This window comes from Trematomus bernacchii, unplaced genomic scaffold (genome assembly GCF_902827165.1).
Source record: "Trematomus bernacchii unplaced genomic scaffold, fTreBer1.1, whole genome shotgun sequence".
Lineage (NCBI taxonomy): Eukaryota > Metazoa > Chordata > Actinopteri > Perciformes > Nototheniidae > Trematomus > Trematomus bernacchii.
Genome location: NW_022987705.1, coordinates 2,433,667 through 2,451,784, shown reverse-complemented (window position 1 = coordinate 2,451,784; position 18,118 = coordinate 2,433,667). Strand labels below are relative to the sequence as shown.

General features: G+C 41.1%; 1 protein-coding gene across 1 annotated transcript; it reads left to right on the top strand.

Annotated features, from left to right (window-relative positions):
- Positions 1–6,106: 6,106 nt before the first annotated feature.
- Positions 6,107–13,073, top strand: mis18a (MIS18 kinetochore protein A). The gene is made up of 5 exons (XM_034140463.1): positions 6,107–6,552; positions 6,697–6,763; positions 7,408–7,530; positions 8,654–8,756; positions 12,226–13,073. The coding sequence occupies exons 1-5, from the start codon at positions 6,327–6,329 to the stop codon at positions 12,289–12,291; spliced, it is 585 nt and encodes a 194-aa protein (XP_033996354.1). The 5' UTR covers positions 6,107–6,326; the 3' UTR covers positions 12,292–13,073.
- The last annotated feature ends 5,045 nt before the right edge of the window (positions 13,074–18,118 follow it).

The following is an 18,118-nucleotide window of genomic DNA, read 5'->3' as shown; positions in this document are numbered from 1 at the left end:
TTCTTCTTCTTCTTCTATTTAATGGCGAATCGCTTCCACTTGGAGCATATATCGCCACCTACTGTTGGTTTATTAAATGTTTATACTAAATCCTTGTCCTCAGACCAGTGCTTTTGAGGAATTTGAAGATCAACTTGTTTGCTTCATTTCTTGATTTACTTTCATATATTGACTTGAAATCCATGTCCTTGATGTTGAGTTGTTCCAGTGCAGTTTTCAGAATGAGTCTTTGTCTGTTATAATCCGGGCAGCTAAAAAAAATACATGATGTATTGTCTCTGGTTGTTGGCAACCATCACAATTGCCATTTGGATGTTTTCCAATCAGATGCAGTGATGAGTTTAATCCAGAGTGACCCACTTTTATCCTGCTGTTAATGCTCTGTTCTCTTCTACTACTCCCCCAAGTGCTTCCCGTTCCTACTTCCCTTTGTATCTGGTATAAATGTCTTCCTTTGGTGTTACTGTCCCATAGTTTTTGCCATTGTTGCTTAATAACAACTTTTGTAACAGATTTTACTTCTGCTCTACTAATGGGTACCATAATATCAATCTGGTTTGCTTTCAAACCACATTTTGCCAGTTGATCCACTACCTCATTCCCTCTAATACCCACATGCGCTGGAACCCACACAAATTGAACAACAATTCCCAGATGAACTAACCTAAACATGATGTGTAAAATTTCATGTAAAATATCCTGTCGACATTCTGAAGAGAAGTTGTTTATACTCTCCAGAGCTGCACTGGAGTCAGAGCAAATGACCACTCGTATTGGCTGTATTTCCTCTACCCACTGAAGTGCTAGTGAGATAGCCATCATCTCTACTGTATATACTGCGATATGATCACTCGTCCGCTTTCCCACTTTTACTTTTAATTCAGGAACATAAAATACACAACTAGTTTGACCATTTTCTGGATTTTTGGATCCATCAGTAAATATTTGTATAAACTGCCCATATTGTTCATGTAGAACAGTATTCACATAAGCCTGTACATTAATTTTGTTTTTCATTGAATGTAACCTTTTCAATAAAGATAAATCTACTATAGGTTGAGGTAGTAACCATGGTGGAACAGCTGATAACAACACCGTCGGACTAATATTCCATTCTTTAACTTTGAATTCCTTACATAATTCCGAAACACAAACACAAAAACTTTCTTTTTTCATTTTGTTACTTTCCCAACTTGTTTTTACAGTTTGTTTAGTAGGGTGAGTATCTTTATGGCCCTGTAGATTTGCCCAGTAATTAACAATGAACTGTTTTCTCCTCAAAAAAATTGGTATTTCTCCGACCTCTACCTGAAGTGCCGACACTGGTGTAGATCTGACTGCCCCACAGCATATCCTTAGTGCTTGTGCCTGGACTCTGCCGCGTTCACACCAAGTACTTTCCTGTACTTAGTTCCGGCACTAAGAGCCCTGGCGCTTTTAACCCCAGGGTACTTAGTACAGATCGCGTTCACACCGGAGTACTTTTCCCTGAGGGAAGATTACAAGTACAGTAGGTGGCGGTAAGCACCTTAAAGTTGTTTGCAACCCGCTACAAAACAAGAGAAGAAGAAAAACTGATACAGGATCTGTTTAATCGCCATGTCGGTTTTCTTTATTGCACTCTCAAGACATAACATTAAATAGAAATATTTTAAATGTAACTAAAGTGTCAGTTGTACATGTCAGTAAACATTGTCAATATAAAATAAAGTGTCAGTTGTACTATATAATAACAGTAATAACAATATAAAATAAACTCCCAGGTGTAGGGAGTCTCAGCAGCAAACCCACCTTTATTATATATCTTCCTGAGACCCACTGCATCCGTCTGCCATAAACACTATGCAAACATACATGTTAGTTTTGGCCCATAGTGGACTCCATGTTGTGTTGTGTGAAATGGGGGGGGAATTAAAAGTTTAGGTCAAATAATATTTAAAATTATATAAATTGTCATATTTGTGTATGTGCCCCTGCCATTCCCCCACAAGGTTGCAACATTGATGATAAATAAATGACAAATAAAGCTTTGCCAGTTTATAACCGATGAAACATGATGGTATCAGAATAATCACTTACATGTGATGTATAGGATGCTACACAGGTCACAAAAGATAAAGTGTCAGGAGAAATAAGCTTAATCGCCATGTCGGTTTTCTTTATTGCACTCTCAAGACATAACATTAAATAGAACAATTTTAAATGTAAATAAAGTGTCAGTTGTACATGTCAGTAAACATTATATATAAAATAAAGTCATAACAGTAATAACAATATAAAATAAACTGTCCCAGGTGTAGGGATATTCCCAGCAGCATGCACACCTTAGTGCAACGTTGTGTGTCGTGTGTCAGTATTTACAAAAACTATACCAAATAAACTGTTATTAAATGCAGTTTGTCGCTCATCCTGCCGCTGCGCCGACGCTTCCTCATGGCGCAGCGCCCACACTTCATCCTGGTGCTGCTGGCGCTCCATCTGCTGCCTGGCGCTCCATCGAGGTGAGCATCTTGTCCTCCGTTTCCTGGGCCTTGGTGAACAGCACCATCTGATCTCCACGCAGCGACTCATTCACCACGGCACGCCGGTCCTCCAACGCCTGGGCGGTGTCAAAGAAATTCGCATCCCGTGTCCGCTTTCCTAAGAGGGGAAAATAAGCAATATACAATATACAAGTTTAGTCGCCATGTAGTTTTACAACATACTAGGAATGTGTTTTTTGTATTTTCACAAATAGAATTAAGGTTTCACAAATCTGAAACTGTGTTATAAAGAATCTTTTGACTCTCTGGGATAATCCAGTCCAGATTTGATGAGTCTAGGTATAGTGGTTTTAGATCAGGACCTGGTCTAATGTGGTCTACATGTAAAAAAAGCACTGAAATCTCCCTTTTTTTTATTTTCACAAATAGAATTAAGGTTTCACAAATCTGAAACTGTGTTATAAAGAATGTTTGGCCTCTCTGGGATAATCCAGTCCAAATAAATCGGCTATGCAGCGATTTAAGAGGTTCAAACACGGAGGATTGTTGCTTTTTGAAGAGTGCTTCATGTATGCTTGAACTTTGTTTAATGTTGTTGAGGCAAGTTAAACATAAAATATGATGAATATTATGAAATAAACATGATTGTGAACATCAGTTCGATGCGTAACGTTCTTTCAAGACAAAGTTACAGTGTGTGTGTACTGTGTGCTCGGGGCCGGTGTTAGCCTATTATGGCTAGCATGGCTAGCTTGATCTACTGAGCAAATAAAAGTACATCTGAGACCATTATTGTGCAGATTAAAACCCCAGTGCATGTAGTTGATTTTACCTTCGTCGTGGTCGTCATCGTTGGCCACTGAATCCGCCGTTTGTAGTCCTGCCCGAGTTTCTTTATTTTTAGCCGGTGTGTGCCGTGGGGCTGTGCACATTCCCAGGTCGAGTGAAAGCTACTGAACTGGCTTCAGTGCATTCCCTGGGTCGCGTCCTCTGCGTAGATCTCCAGAAGCGCCGACACCTCCTCATCATTTCTTGATGCTTGCCATAACTGCTTTCAAAAACAAACACAACGCACGGAGCGTTGTGTTTTTGTAGCGAGGAAAAACAATGGCGTCTCCACACAACATTTTCAGAGTTGTACGGGCGTGGTTTGCAATTCGCCCAGCCAATCAGCACTGGGGCACTTTTGGAGGACTTTTCACCCACAGAAAAGTACGCTCTCTGAGCTGGCTCTAAAAATGGGGGTAAAAGTACCCGAGATTAAGTACGATTTTTGGTGTGAACGCGACATGGGTACTCACGGAACTAAAACGCGAAAAGTACGGTGAAAGTACTCCGGTGTGAACGCGGCTTAATGAAGAGAAGAGTATGCAGCTGAACCATACGCTATTAGCAGTGGCGGCCGGTCCATAGGGGCGCTAGGGGCGCCGCCCCACCTCTTCCCATATTGATAAAAATAAATAATAATTAAAATTAAAATAAAAAAAAAAAATATGTTTAAAAAAATATATATGTTTTTATTTTTATTTTTAATGAACAAGGTAAATATTATATAATTGGTATCAGTAAAATGTATAATCTACAATAAAATCTCGTTTAAAATTGTGTTACGATGTCTAAAGTTACTGATAAGTCACATGTTTCCTGCCTGGCCTTGCCCATGCACCTTCTCTCGTCTGGGCGCTAAGAGAGGAGCCTTCAACCAGTGCAGCAGCAGCCACCAGCAGCTGACTGTTGCTATCTGTAACGTGTAAACTATGCCGCGAAAATATAATTTCAGCCAATTAGCGTCGTCAAAGATGACGGTCACCGGGCGCCAATGTCAGCGCCCAGTGCAGTCTGTGAGTAGTTTGGACAGTGACTCGTATCCGGTTGACGCAGTAGTTGATGAGGATGGCTTCGTGTGCAGGTGGAGTCTCCGGACCTCGGTCCGCGCCTAATTCTGTTCAAGAGCTAATCTCCAATCCTTTCGAAAGGAGAAGTTTGGCAGATAAATTGTTGCTTAAAGACCTTGCACCGGACCAACCCGATTTGAATATATCGCAGCAATCTCGTGAAAAAGACAACATTTATACACGAGGCTTCACAAGTAGCTGGTACACAAGAAAGGCTTGGCTAGCTGGATGCAAACAGGTAAATGCTGTCTTTTGTTTCCCATGCTTGGATATCACTTTATATGTAGAGAGGAGGTTTCCCATGGTTGTTAGAAGTTTATTAATAAGTGGGCATTTATCACAGAAGTGATTGTTCTGTCTCCACGTTTGTTGCATTGTCTGTGATGTATTTTCCAACGGTTATAGCTCCTGTTCTGTCCCAGCAACACTACACGGTTTGCAGCTCCACCACATTTTTGGTTTATCTTCGGTGTCGCTTAAAATCTGCTTCCCATCGGACTAAAACCTCCACGTAATCTGAAGACAGATACTTGAAGTTATTTAAACCTTTTGCAAACTTTATGTTCTTTCTTGCTCTAGCCTTGCCAGATACATTGTACATAACACATATATTATCATTATGCTAACTGGTTGTTCGTGTTAGACGATGTAGCTTTTTCATTTCTGAGTTATTGATATATGTAAATAAGCCTGTTTGTAAATAATCCTCAGAGAAACAAAGAAAAAACACAATTTATGACATTTTGTGCTGTGGTTATTTTTTTTAAATTGCATTTATTCACAGTTCAGTTTGAAATGCTGTAGTGACTTGTATTGAACCACTTAAATATTTATAATTAATGCTACTGAAAAGATGCTATTAATTTTATATCTCACATGCAGTTCACTGTAAAGCTACTTGGTGAAGGTGTTGGTTCATAAAACATGAACAGTTTTAAGAAAGAAAAAAACAGACCAGTTCTGAGAACACAAATTCCTGGTAAAGTAGTAGATGTTCAGGTTGATAAATAATATTTTCCACACTGAAGATTATGGAGGTATTGATCAGTCTTCTCATATTTTTAAGCCTCGATTTCTCCTTCCCCCCCCCTCTAACATCACCAGAAGTCATCATTTAAGGGGTCATTTCTCGAAAAAAAAATTCGGGGGGAAACCCCCCGGGTAGGTCACTTGCGGTACGTCAAGAGCCCCACCAAAAAAAAAGACCACCGGCCGCCACTGGCTATTAGTCCGTATTCTATGGCTGATCTAATTAATGCTGTGTATACGTTCCTCAAAGCAGCTTTATCAGCCCCCCACTTAGTGCCTGCCAAGCACCTCATAACATTTAAAACCCTTTTACATTTATCTACTACTTTATCAATGTGAGTACTCCATGTGACTCTCTCGTCCAACCATATTCCCATAACTTCCGGTTCACCAGCCAATGAGAATTTGATCAAATGTCCTAGCTACTTTTGGTGACAATAATGATTCACACGTTTTAAAGGAATATTAAAGATTGACAAGTTAAATAAATAAAAGCAAAAATATGACGAAATGGGTTAATACAAAACAAGCACGTTTTCGCTCTTGGCAAAGTGTTTCCGGTTCACCTTTCCCAAAGATAAAGAGCACATCAAGATGGTTAACGTCGGTTCTCCTGAAATGGAAAAGCTCCATGTAGGGATTATCACACTGACAAATATCTTCGTACAAATATATCAAAACAATTTGGATACATATTTTTTATTAGCCAGTACGGACAACACCAGGAAACACTGGGCACACTTTCAGATTGTTAGCTTTCCAAAAGCACAATTCGTCAAGGTTGGTTCTTCACTATCAGACGAAAGCGGAAGTACACACAAGTTATCATCTCGCGATAAAGGTATCTTCGTCGCTCACGTTTTTTCAACCACGTAACCGCGTAAATTCAAAACAGCTTCATTTTGAGAAAATAGTAGACATGGCGTCAAAAATGAATTCGTATAAACACCGTCAGACATTTATAAATACAATGTTTGAGTCCAGTATAGACTCCACTGCCGTCGAGGAAAAGTTGTTTGGCCATTCAGAGGAGGAAGACGACGGACCTGTGGTCTTCATCTGCGGGAAGTGCAAGCTGCCTGTCGGGGATTCAATGTCATGGGATGGGTCTGAAGAAGACGGACAAAACCAGATAAGATTGAAGCGTGAGTATGGGGTTAGCCTGCTTATTTTTATTCCTTTTTGTGTTGGTTCACATTATAACGTTACAGTTAACCAACTAAATATTCGGGTGAAAGGCTTTTCAAACTGCCCAAACAACATATACGTTTGTGATGTTTTGGTCCTAGGGGTCACTGACAACGTCGTGGTTGGAGAAGACACTCGCCTGCATGAAGTGAGCAAAAAGTCTCTCTGGTAAGAAGGAATAAAGTAAATACAACATTTAAATTTAAATTTAAAAAGCTTTGTCTATCCTCGTCCAGAAAAAAATAAGGGAGACTTGTTTTTGGAGGATGATTCAAAATAACTCGTCAATGTTACCTTCCCACAACCAAAATACTTCGTGACCCATAATCATATAGTGTTAGCAGTTCAAACATACCTTTTTCTCTCTCTTTTTGTCCTGATCCATTTATATAAAAACCTGTCTGAAAATGAGCTGATCAGATTTTGGCCACTTGGCTTGTGTAACCATTAGCCACCCCCCCCACCCCACCTTATCCCCTGAATCTCCTCCTAGAGCACCTGTTCTTTTGAACCAAATATCTCTCAGAGGGGCGTGGGAAGGGGCTCCTTATTTTCATCTAAAGTAACAGACAGAGAATCAGCACTTTAGAAACAGGGCTGAAACAGAGGGGATTATGGGATGCTGCAATGATCTGTTTGGTATTTGGAGCCAAACACTTCAGAGACATGTTTTGTATATATCTGAGACCTATTATATATTGATGAAAAAACGTTTAATAGGGAACCTTTAAGGAAATGTGTTGTTTTTAAATGCAACCTGACTACTTGTTGGATTAAATCTGTCCCACTGTCTTTTTTTATCTCCTCTTCAGTCTCGTCGTAGATCTATTCTGTCGAGGCTGCGAATTTGTGCTCGGCATGGTTTACTCATCAACGCCTAAGAAACTGGACCATAAGCGATTAGCATTCTTTTTCAACGTTGCAAAGATTGACAGGTATGTTTAGGGCTTGTGTCATTAGTAGGAGTGTTTAAATATGCATACATCAGTTTTACATTTGTTCAATGTGAGTTTTGATCAATTTTCCAGAAGAAAGTGTTATGGTGAAACATGAATGGTGACTGTGAAACACGTTTTATATCTGTGCAGTTATTTTACAAATAAATATAGCAGCTATGCAGTAAGTTGGTTGGGTTTGCTGGAATACACATCAACAACTGGAAGGCATAAGGAAGGAAAAGCAACACTTAAACCAAATCAAATGAGATCATGGCTGCAACTATCAATTCTTTTTTTATCAATTATTGGGATTTTTTGGTCTATAAAATGTTAGAAAATGGTAAAAACCTGTCAATCAGGATTTCCCAAACTCAAGATGATTTCATATTTTGTCCACAACTAAAAGCTTTTCAGTTTTACTTTCATACAGAGAGTAAATAATCTAGAAAAATATTCTTGTTTAAGAAGCGGGAATCAAATAATTGTTACTCCTAAAAAGGTATTAAACCAATTTATAAATTATCAAAATAGTTGGCATTTAAAGGTGGGGTAGGTAATTTTGGAGAAACCAGCTCGAGTGCGTTAGAATTTGAAAATACACAGCCGGAAAAAATCTGCCACTTCCTTAGAGAGCCCCGCCTCCAACACACACGAACGCGCACATGACCAATGAGGGCACGAGATAAGTTTGTGCACAGATGGAAGGCTGACAGGCAGGTAGGCCATCCAGTTATTTTAGCCGGGCCGGCTAAAATGATTGGTCGTACTTTTTACAGTATTACGGCTTCCACAGATGACATTTTTTTATGGATTTTTTGTCAAAGCACTTAAGATATTCATTGCTATCGGGATGTTAAGAGCATTCCATGTAATATAACAAAAAGTGTATCTCGAGCCGGTTTCTACCCCACCTTTAATTGAATAGTTGACAATAATCCATTAATCTTTGCAAGACTACATCAAATATGTAAACAGTCTTTTTTAAAACCAGAAGTTCAATACTACACCTCAAAATATGGCTTCCTCAAAACTGAATGTGACAATCTTTACACTTACAAACTGCACATTTAGCACCCTAACACTTTTAGCTCCCTAAGTTTACACTGTGAATCTTTTCCAGCTACGTGCTGGGCTCTGCCAGCCAGATGTTGGCAGCAGAGGGCCCCAAAGAGCAGCCAGTCACACTGGAGTACAGAGGCGTTGTTGAACAGCAGCTAACAGAGGTAAAGGATTTCTGCTGCTTTTCTTTGTCTGTTGTTCCTGATATTACATCGCTCTCTGATGAAAATGTTAAACCCACTGATGTATGCGTCTGCTCTTAATCCTACTATGATGTGTAACAATGTATTTTTCCTCCAAAACAGGTACAGATTCATCTTTTTCAAAATGTTATTGTGGTGTAAAAGTGATGGGAAACATCAGATCTCTGCATCACATGAGTCACTGTTCTCTGTGTTGACAGTGCTCTCACATTGCATTGGCGCTGCCCTCTCATTGATTATTAATGCTCACGTTGTTGTAGTGGTGACATCAGCTCTGTTCTTGGAAACCCTCTGTCCTCTGACGGGCAGACGCTTGAATCAGACATTACCTCATCTCACCGTGTCACCCCCTGCAAAGTGACTCATTTTACACTCCATTTTAGAATAGATTAAAACAAAAAGTATATTTTCAGTAAATTGAGTCTTTAAACCCATATCGATGTATTTTTATAATTTTCGGTTAATTTCAAACTTCAATTCCTTATGACCTATTAGTATAAGTATTATTTTTATTTTTATTAGAAGGCACATGTTTCAGTGGACAGGTGTAGTGGTTCCCAAAGTTCTTCTTAATCACCCTTTGTTTAAATATATCCACAATGCACATATTGGCCAGTAGGTGGTGGTAGTGTGCAGCGGCGCTGTTGCACAAAGGACAAAAGCTGTGATGGGGAGCATGCTGAGGAATCTTTGAGAGAGGAAAAACATGTTATGATCATGAAGTGTCTTTGTTGGTATAGCCGGATGTATGCATGGTATTTTTTTTTCACTTGGCAGCTGATTTTTAATTACTTACAGTTGGTACTATCAGGTGACTGATGTTATAATATTCATTGTGTCACTCAAGCAAGGGTTGTGTTATGTGATGAAGTTCTCAGGCGCGCCTGTTTTTTCCATTTGGTTAATATGTAAGTTAACGCTTAAATCTACCTCTGATTAGGATGGAGATTAACCTGACTATGGGTCTATGCTGATTGTATACATTTCAGGTGTTGTTATAGCCATCATTGTCCATTGGCACATTGTAACAGGATTATGAAGGCCCTTTGAGAAGGTCATGAATTAAAATCAGGGCTTTCTTTCACCACATGTCTGTCAGCGGGAACTCATTATGGCTTTCTCACTGACGAGCTCTACTTTAATTTCTTCCCTCAACATTAAAGGTCCCATGTCATGGCCATTTCTACTGATCATAATTCCATTGTTGAGGTATACTAGAATAGATTTATATTGTGCAATTTTCCAAACTCACATTGGTTTCTCATACAGCATCTCTGTAAAGTATGTGTATTCACCAGGTATTCACTCTCTGTCCTAAACGGCTTGTTGGAGTTCCTGCCCCCCCCCTCCCTGTGAGCCCAGTGTGCTCTGATTGGTCACGCGACGTGAGAGGCGCGTTGCTGCTCGCAGCTGCACGCGAGGAGCAGAGGAGCAGCGAGACAGGCTTCCGTGTGCGGCGATACAGATACAGCGAGAACAAGCTAAACTCATCCTGAGCACACACAAACACTCACAGCCGAAGTAAAAACAATAAGTGTGGCTTGATATTGAGTAAGAAAAAGGTTTATAACGCTGTGAGAATGGGTCTGCGATCCCAACTTAGCAGCCCGAAAAACGTTTACCCATTTAAACAGTCGTGGTAGATACCTTGTTTGTTTTAAACATCATAAATACACAAACAACAATGAATACTTACAGGTTGTGTACCCGAATCTCCCGCTGGTCCAAACAAAGTAGGAACAGCATCGTTCTTCAGTGCCCTACGCTGTACATATCTGGCATATGAAGCGCTGAAAGGTTTGGGAAGCTTTGTTTCGTGAAAGGCTGGCAGAGGGTGCGGCCATAGCTCTGGGCGTGGCTACTGGGTATCCCTACGTAGCGATACCCAGGAAGTAAATGAGAAATCTCCAACGAGGCGTTTTGGGGAGGTCTTTTCTGTGTTAGAGTTTTACTCGCTACAGGGTGTACTTTGAGGGTTTTTGACTCTGCAGACCGTTCACATGCATAAAAACCTTCATAACACACAAGGGGACGGGTAATAACCGGAAAAGCATGACATGGGCCCTTTAAATATTAGTTTCTGCCCCAAACTGTTCTGCCAGCACTCCATTTACTCACCAAAATTAAAAAAGAATGTAACAGCATTGTCATTGGATAAAATTCTATATTTTTTTTAGCCTACTGAAATGCTTCGGTGGCAACAAGTATCAAAGCAATCAGTCAGAAAGCAATAAGCGTTTTACACATTTTAGATTCTTTAATTTGAGAAAGCACCGATAATACTCCTGTGACATTTATATACAATACAAGAGATTAAATGATTAATAATCCATTACTTTCTCAACAAAGAAATATTCAACAACTGTTTTGGAAATGCTACTATTACTCTGAGTACACATGTCACCGTTTCTAGTTAATATAAATATTATAATATAAACAAGAGTTGAAATACCTTTTAGTTTGTTTGTGTTGTTGGTACATAAATAGTTTTCTCAACAAGCAATTTAACTTCCAAAACGGTTTGCAGACGTTTGATAGAGTTATAAGAAAATCACAGTTGCTGCCCTATTTCTTTTGCTAATAGAAAACATTTATACATTTCTTAAAGTAAGGTTCTTTTGAAATCAGTAGATGTGACTGTGGTTTCGTGACTATTATCAAAATGTTAAAGGATACCCAGTCTGACTCTCCTTGCTCTCAGTTATTACTAATGTATCGGATAAAGGTGCCGCCATCGTTAATGTATTCTGTCTGTCTGTCTCTCTGTCTGTCTGCCTGCCTGTCTGTGTTTGTCTGTCTCTCTCTCTGTCTGTCTGCCTGCCTGTCTGTGTGTCTCTCTGTCTGCCTGCCTATCTGCCTGCCTGTCTGTGTGTCTCTCTGTCTGTGTCTGTCTGCCTGCCTGTCTGTCTCTCTCTCTGTCTGTCTGCCTGCCTGTCTGTGTGTCTCTCTGTCTGTGTCTGTCTGCCTGCCTGCCTGTCTGTGTGTCTCTCTGTCTGTGTCTGTCTGCCTGCCTGTCTGTCTGTCTCTCTGCCTGTCTGTCTGTCTGCCTGTCTGCCTGCCTGTCTTGTCTTGTCTTGTCTGTCTGACTCCTAGACACTTGTTTGGGTGCTACATCTTGTACACTCACTGACCTGTCTCCCCTTCTCCCCCTCTCTCTCCCCCCTTCATACCCACCCACGCCTGACTGCTTCCCCTTTGGGTTTCGTCGCTCTTCTTCCCTGTACCCCCTTTCCAATTATCTGCACTCCACCCTTCTTTCTTCCTCACTGCTTCCTGCTGCTCCCTTCATTTCCCACCTGTCCAATTTCTCCTTCATTTCTTCCCCATCCCACCCACTCCATCCTCACTCTTTCACTATTGTTTCTGCCCCTTCTTGCTCTTTCCACCCCTGCACCTTTTAACGCTTCCCCTTGTCTCCTGTCATTCCCAGATGAAAATGCTGGTCATGTCCATGGCCCAGAGGCTGGAGGATATTGACGCCACCCTTCAGGACTGATGCGAGGGATAAACGTCAACGTGTCTCGGTGGGAGCTATGTCCAGGTGTTGAACGTGACTCCTCGCCCCTACCTTTTACATTATTGCTTCCTCCACTAAATGTCCCCTGGACCACATTCCTTCAGTAATACATACTGTCCTAGCTCCACCTTGTATGTAAATACTCACACACACACACACAGCTTCCACTCCTTTTTTCCTGACGGTGAAACAAAGACCGTCTGCACATGTAATCAATCATGTTGTCACCTCAGCTCCTGCGGCTCGTGGCACAATGTTCTCCGCCTGTTGTGGTGCAGAGTGAATGTACACTGTGAGCAGAATGTTTATTTGTGCAGGATTTCATCAGGCAGTCTGCAGAGTCAGCACAACGCCGTATTGATCTGGCCGCTCCAGGCCACACACACTTTTTCTTTGTTCCTCTCTTCCTAAAAGCAAAGAGCCCTTAAGGATTGCTGGATATATGCTTTTTCATCTCCATGTTGTGGTCACATGTTAACAACATTTGAGGAATTTGTATTGGAAAATACACAGATTTTAATTTGGGCTGCATCCCTTTTGCAAATCTTTAATTTAGGAATTATCCTAAACTCTGCCTTTTTTCCAATATTTCCATACATTTCAATATGACCAATTCGTTTTTAATATATGCACTTATTGTTGTAAAAGCTTGTGTTTTTATTTTTTGTATAATAAAGTATTCAACTGTTTCCAAAAAAACAAGATATTATTTTCAAAATGCATTTTAATGTCAGTTTTACATAAAGTGTTAAACCAAATAAGACAATTATCAGTTTCTTTGACTTTGTGCCAGAAGATAGTTTGGATCATTGGCCCGTCCTGCTGTGTGTCTAATTAGAAGTATTAATTGGACTTAGGAGTTAAACAGCATGTTTAAGGTGTTTGGGGTCAAGGGAGTGTTAAGGGCTGAGAGTTTGTTTACCAACTGACCTCTAATGTGCCTAGCAACACTTTCTAGCTGGCGGGAAAGCGGAGACATGCGGTACCGCTTGCCCTCCCTCACCCACGAGGTTTCATCAGCCTCGCAGAACAACAACAGTTAGAAACGGCCAACCAGCACGCTGTATCCAAGGGCAGGTTGCGATGGCAACTGAGAGCACGTGCTACGCTGAGTGCCTGTTGCCATCTCGTCACCGTGTGCACCGCCGGAGGAACAGCCATCCAGCTCGCTGGCCGGCACGCCTGTCAACAGACGTTATCCCCCGCTCATGCTCAGACTTACATGGGGGAGGAGTCCTTAGTGAACACCCCCCCCACACACACACACACACACACACCCTAATCTCTGTGTGATGTTTTTCTCTCTGCTAACCCCACCCTTGCCCATCTTTCTCCCTCCCCCTCCCTCTTATTATCCCCTCCCTCAACTGCTGGGGAAAAAACAACAAACAGTCAAAACAACAACAAACAAGCCAGCGTGGTTTCTGTTGTTGCTGGTGGTGTTGTTGTCTTTATCCAGTCCTCCCTGAGGTGCATCCTGCGCTGAGAGTGTATGCTGCCGGCTGGTCCACTGCCCAGATGTGCACTGTTGCATCCTGGGAGATGCTCATGTTTAATGGTCTCCCTGTCCCTTCAGCAATTAAGCTTGAAGGCTAGTAGCTGTGTTTTAAAGTCAGCACTCACTGAATGTTCTCTGAACTCATTTAGCTGTTTTATATATAGACCTGGTGTTGCTGGATGCATTGCACTTCTGAGTGAAATGATTGCACCGGTTTCTCCCCATTCACCCCTTAACTCTCAACCAATCATTACCAGTCAAACCAAGACGAGTGTAGAAGCACACACACACACACACACAAACACACACATGCATCAGTCGGTGCATCAACACACATTCTACAAGCACTCTGGGACAAAGGATGAATAATGCAGAGGTAATGTCTGAGTGAGAGTCGCCTCCCCTCTTTCCCTCCTTTTCACCTTACCCAAGCAATAAGGAAGCAATGTTGCCATGGAGGCAATGAAGCCTCTGCACGCTATCAGCCAATTACAGCTTTCCCTGTGTGAAACATGGAACCAATGGCTGCTCACCCTGATGCTGCTGTTGCCACAGACACTGAGATCCTATTGGCTGAGCTCTGCTCTTTGATTGCATTACTGATCTTGTTTTTGAGAGCAAAAATATCTCAAGGAGTGCCACCTGTTTGCCAATTTACAAAATATGTTGTTTTTTTCCCCAGAAATGGAAGGATTATTTTGTGTGAGAGAAGATGTTTCTGTTTTAGGGCTTTTAGAGACTTGTAACAAAGTGAGCAATGAGGAAAGGGATTTCTCATCTTTAGGTGTTGTCAATTGAAAGATGGAAAAACAACCATCATTTCAGTTACACAGGGTTTAATCAGTACTCTTTTATTTTATTTAACTGCAATGTTCTTCCCTCCCACCGTTTGATTTGGTTTCCCCCTGACAACAGGACCCCACCCCACCAGTTGATAATGTTTGCTCATGCTTGTTTATGACCAGTTTCTGGATTAACTGTTTATTATATTAACCCTGTTTTCTTTTGTGTTCCATCACACTCTCTGATTGTTATTATTCACATGCGCTGTGCACGTGCATTTCAGCTCCAGTTAATTACGAAAAGGAAAGTCTAGGACAGAACTCCAATTAGTTTTTTTGCCTCATGGACATTCGGGCAAGACGCCCTTTTTCAGCTCAATTGTATCATTTGTGTTATGATCCAGTGGCCAAGGTTATAAACAAAGTGTCTGTTTTATGAATTATATCAAGTATCCTTTATAGGGAGTTTAATCCTTCTCATTTATGTTTCCAAATATGAGGCGTGTTGTGCAGTGGGTTGTGCGTTTGAGTTGGGATCAGGGGGTCACAGGTTCAAACCCCACTGCAGTCAGCATGTCGTTGTGTCCCTGGGCAAGACACTTCACCCCAAATTGCTCCTGTGGGGATTGTCCACAGTATTGAGTATGTAAGTTGCTTTGGATAAAAGCGTCTAACAAGTAACATGTAATGTAATGAAACTTTATTATTATTTTTAAACCACCTTAATGTGGTAGTGAACCCAATTTCTGACCTAATTGATCTCCTCTACTTTTCCTCACATGGCTGGTTGCTTGGCATGTTTCACCAGAATCTTCTTTTTAAGTCTAAAGTCATTAAGACAGTCTGGTCTCATCGTCATCTTTCTGTTTGTGTGGCACAGATTAGACGGCAGGTCAATTACTGAACCCCTCCGTCTGGAAGGGTACATGTCTCAAGTTAATCTCGGGAATCAGTGGGTGTAACGTGATCTCGGGGTCAAGATTGTTGGGAAACGTATCCCAGTCTTGCTTTACTAACGGCACCTCACGGGCGAAGCGTGAACTCTGATAAGCCACAGCCTTCTCTTTTCATTAATCACCTTCATCTGTGTCTGAGATCGAAACAGGATCGACGGCTAGTCAGTAACCCAAATCCCCTCTGAGTCATCAAGCCTCCTCCTTCATTCATTATCTGCTTGTTTATTTACCACACGTCTTTGTGTACATCGGTGTCTGCCAGGAAGACTCTCTTCTCCTCTTCCTCTGCATGTATGGGGAAGAGAGTTGTTCTGTGCGGTTGAATTAGGATGCTCAGGTTTTCAGCGTGTGGTGGAGATGCACACTGCCTAGTGTACGGCAGGCACTGTGAAGCAGGTTAATTAGTCTGTTTTTCTCAGACACAAAGGCTCGGCCCGTTGCCAGTGACACCCTGGTGTGAGTGTGTGTGCATATATGTGACGAGATGGAGACTGAAAACAGGATTAGTGTCATCAGGATCTAAGCCTGAACAGACTGGCAGAAATAATATCCTAATGTAAAGTAAGTGGTCAGTATGGCCTGTCGTTAAAGGTGATTTAAATATTAAAAAAACAGATTTTGATAGTGTATGATGAACATTAATGAATGCTGTCATTTCATTTTCTTTCTAAGTTTAGAAAAAAAGTCCACTTTTCTCAAATATTAAGCATATTTCGGCCCTCGTATTGATTATGGGTCTCAATCTAAACCCAACATTTGTCAATATGTGTCTTTGTGATATTGACAATCATTGTAATCAGAAGACATTTCATATTAATACAACAATATTAACAGACTATTTTCACCCAGCATCCCAAATATTTCGGAAATAGTTTTGGGGAATCTGATGTACTTACGGCTTTCTAATATTTTATAATAATAATAATAATATATTAATTTTGTTAGCGCTTTTACAGGTGCTCAAAGACGCTTTACAGATATAGTGAAAAGAAAAGAACAACAAATAAATATAGTTAAAGTCAAATTAAAATCAAGCAATACAAAAACAATCACACATTAAAAGCCAGATTGAAGAGGTGAGTTTCTGTACGTTTTTTGAAGGTGGTGAGGTCAGTGCAGTCTCTGATGGGTTGTGGGAGTGAGTTCCAGAGGGAGGGGGCAGCGACGGAGAAGGCTCTGTCCCCCCAGGTCCGATGATTGATGCGGGTGGGGATGGATAGGAGGCTATGATATGCAATATTAAAAGTCCCCTGATATGATTAATGTGAAAGACTTCGGCTTATTGCCCCTGCTGGGACGGCATTAGGGGTGTTTGTTTATCACAGGACTTGTCATTGTTACTTGACCTGTTTACACACAGATTAACGTCAAAATAATCTGTGGGTCAAGGAAAATAATTTGCTTTCTTTATCTCTTCAGTATGGATTCCTCCAATAATGCTACCTAAGATTAAATATTAATAAAGAAACTTGCCTCCGCTCCGCAATCAGAATCCTCAAAAATGCAGACTTATACTGCAATTCTTTCTTACATTTTCATTATTAATAAGTCTGTCTGATGCATCTTCCATTCATTATTTAATATATAAAATGTGCAAAGGTAATGAAAATGGCAATTACATTTATGGAGTGACAAGTATTTTTTTTGTCCATGCTAAATATTTGAACTTCACCTTGATGACAGAGCGAAGCAGCAAATCCTCAAATTAAACAAATGATATTATTATTTCCAATAATAATAATAGTGTGTGTGTGTGTGTGTGTGTGTGTGTGTGTGTGTGTGTGTGTGTGTGTGTGTGTGTGTGTGTGTGTGTGTGTGTGTGTGTGTGTGTGTGTGTGTGTGTGTGTGTGTGTGTGTGTGTGTGTGTGTGTGTGTGTGTGTGTGTGTGTGTGTTCGTTCACAGGTGTCCCCAAATAAGCTCACTACAGGTATGACCGGTACACACCCCGTGGCGTACGCTATCCTTTCGCCCAGCGCTGTGGTTAAGCCACAGTACCCCAGACCGCCTGGGGGTTTTCAATGACTGTCTGTCTGTTTTTGGTAAACAAAAGGCTCCGGCTTTAATGCATTTTTGAGCCACTCTTGCCCCTTGGCTTTTATCGGCTTAGCCACGGCGATTAATCGGACAGCCCTGTTTGTGTTGTCCTGTGCCCGGGTGTTTGTCTCAGAGCTCTGGTGATCCCCCTTCTTTTTGTCTCGTGTCACCCAAAGGGGTTTATGATGGGGGCCACAGCTGAGTAGATTAGTGTCTACAGAATGTGTGTGTGTGAGTAAAGAGGGAGGGGTCGTGATATGTGTGTATGTAGTCCTAAAGATCCTTCAGCTGTTCCAAGGGTGTGTTTTTTTTCTTTTTTTACCCACCACAGGTTTCCCGTGGGAAATGTATATGGTATGTGAGACAAGTGGCACATTGAGGTTGTAAAGTAACATAGACCCCTTCCACAGCAGAGAACAAATTGTATTAAGTGCTCCTGCAGCTGAGAGCTTTAGGAATAAATCACACGCCACAGGCATTGTGTAAATTACACATAAATTATCAAGATTCTGTGAAATTACTTACCTAATTATAG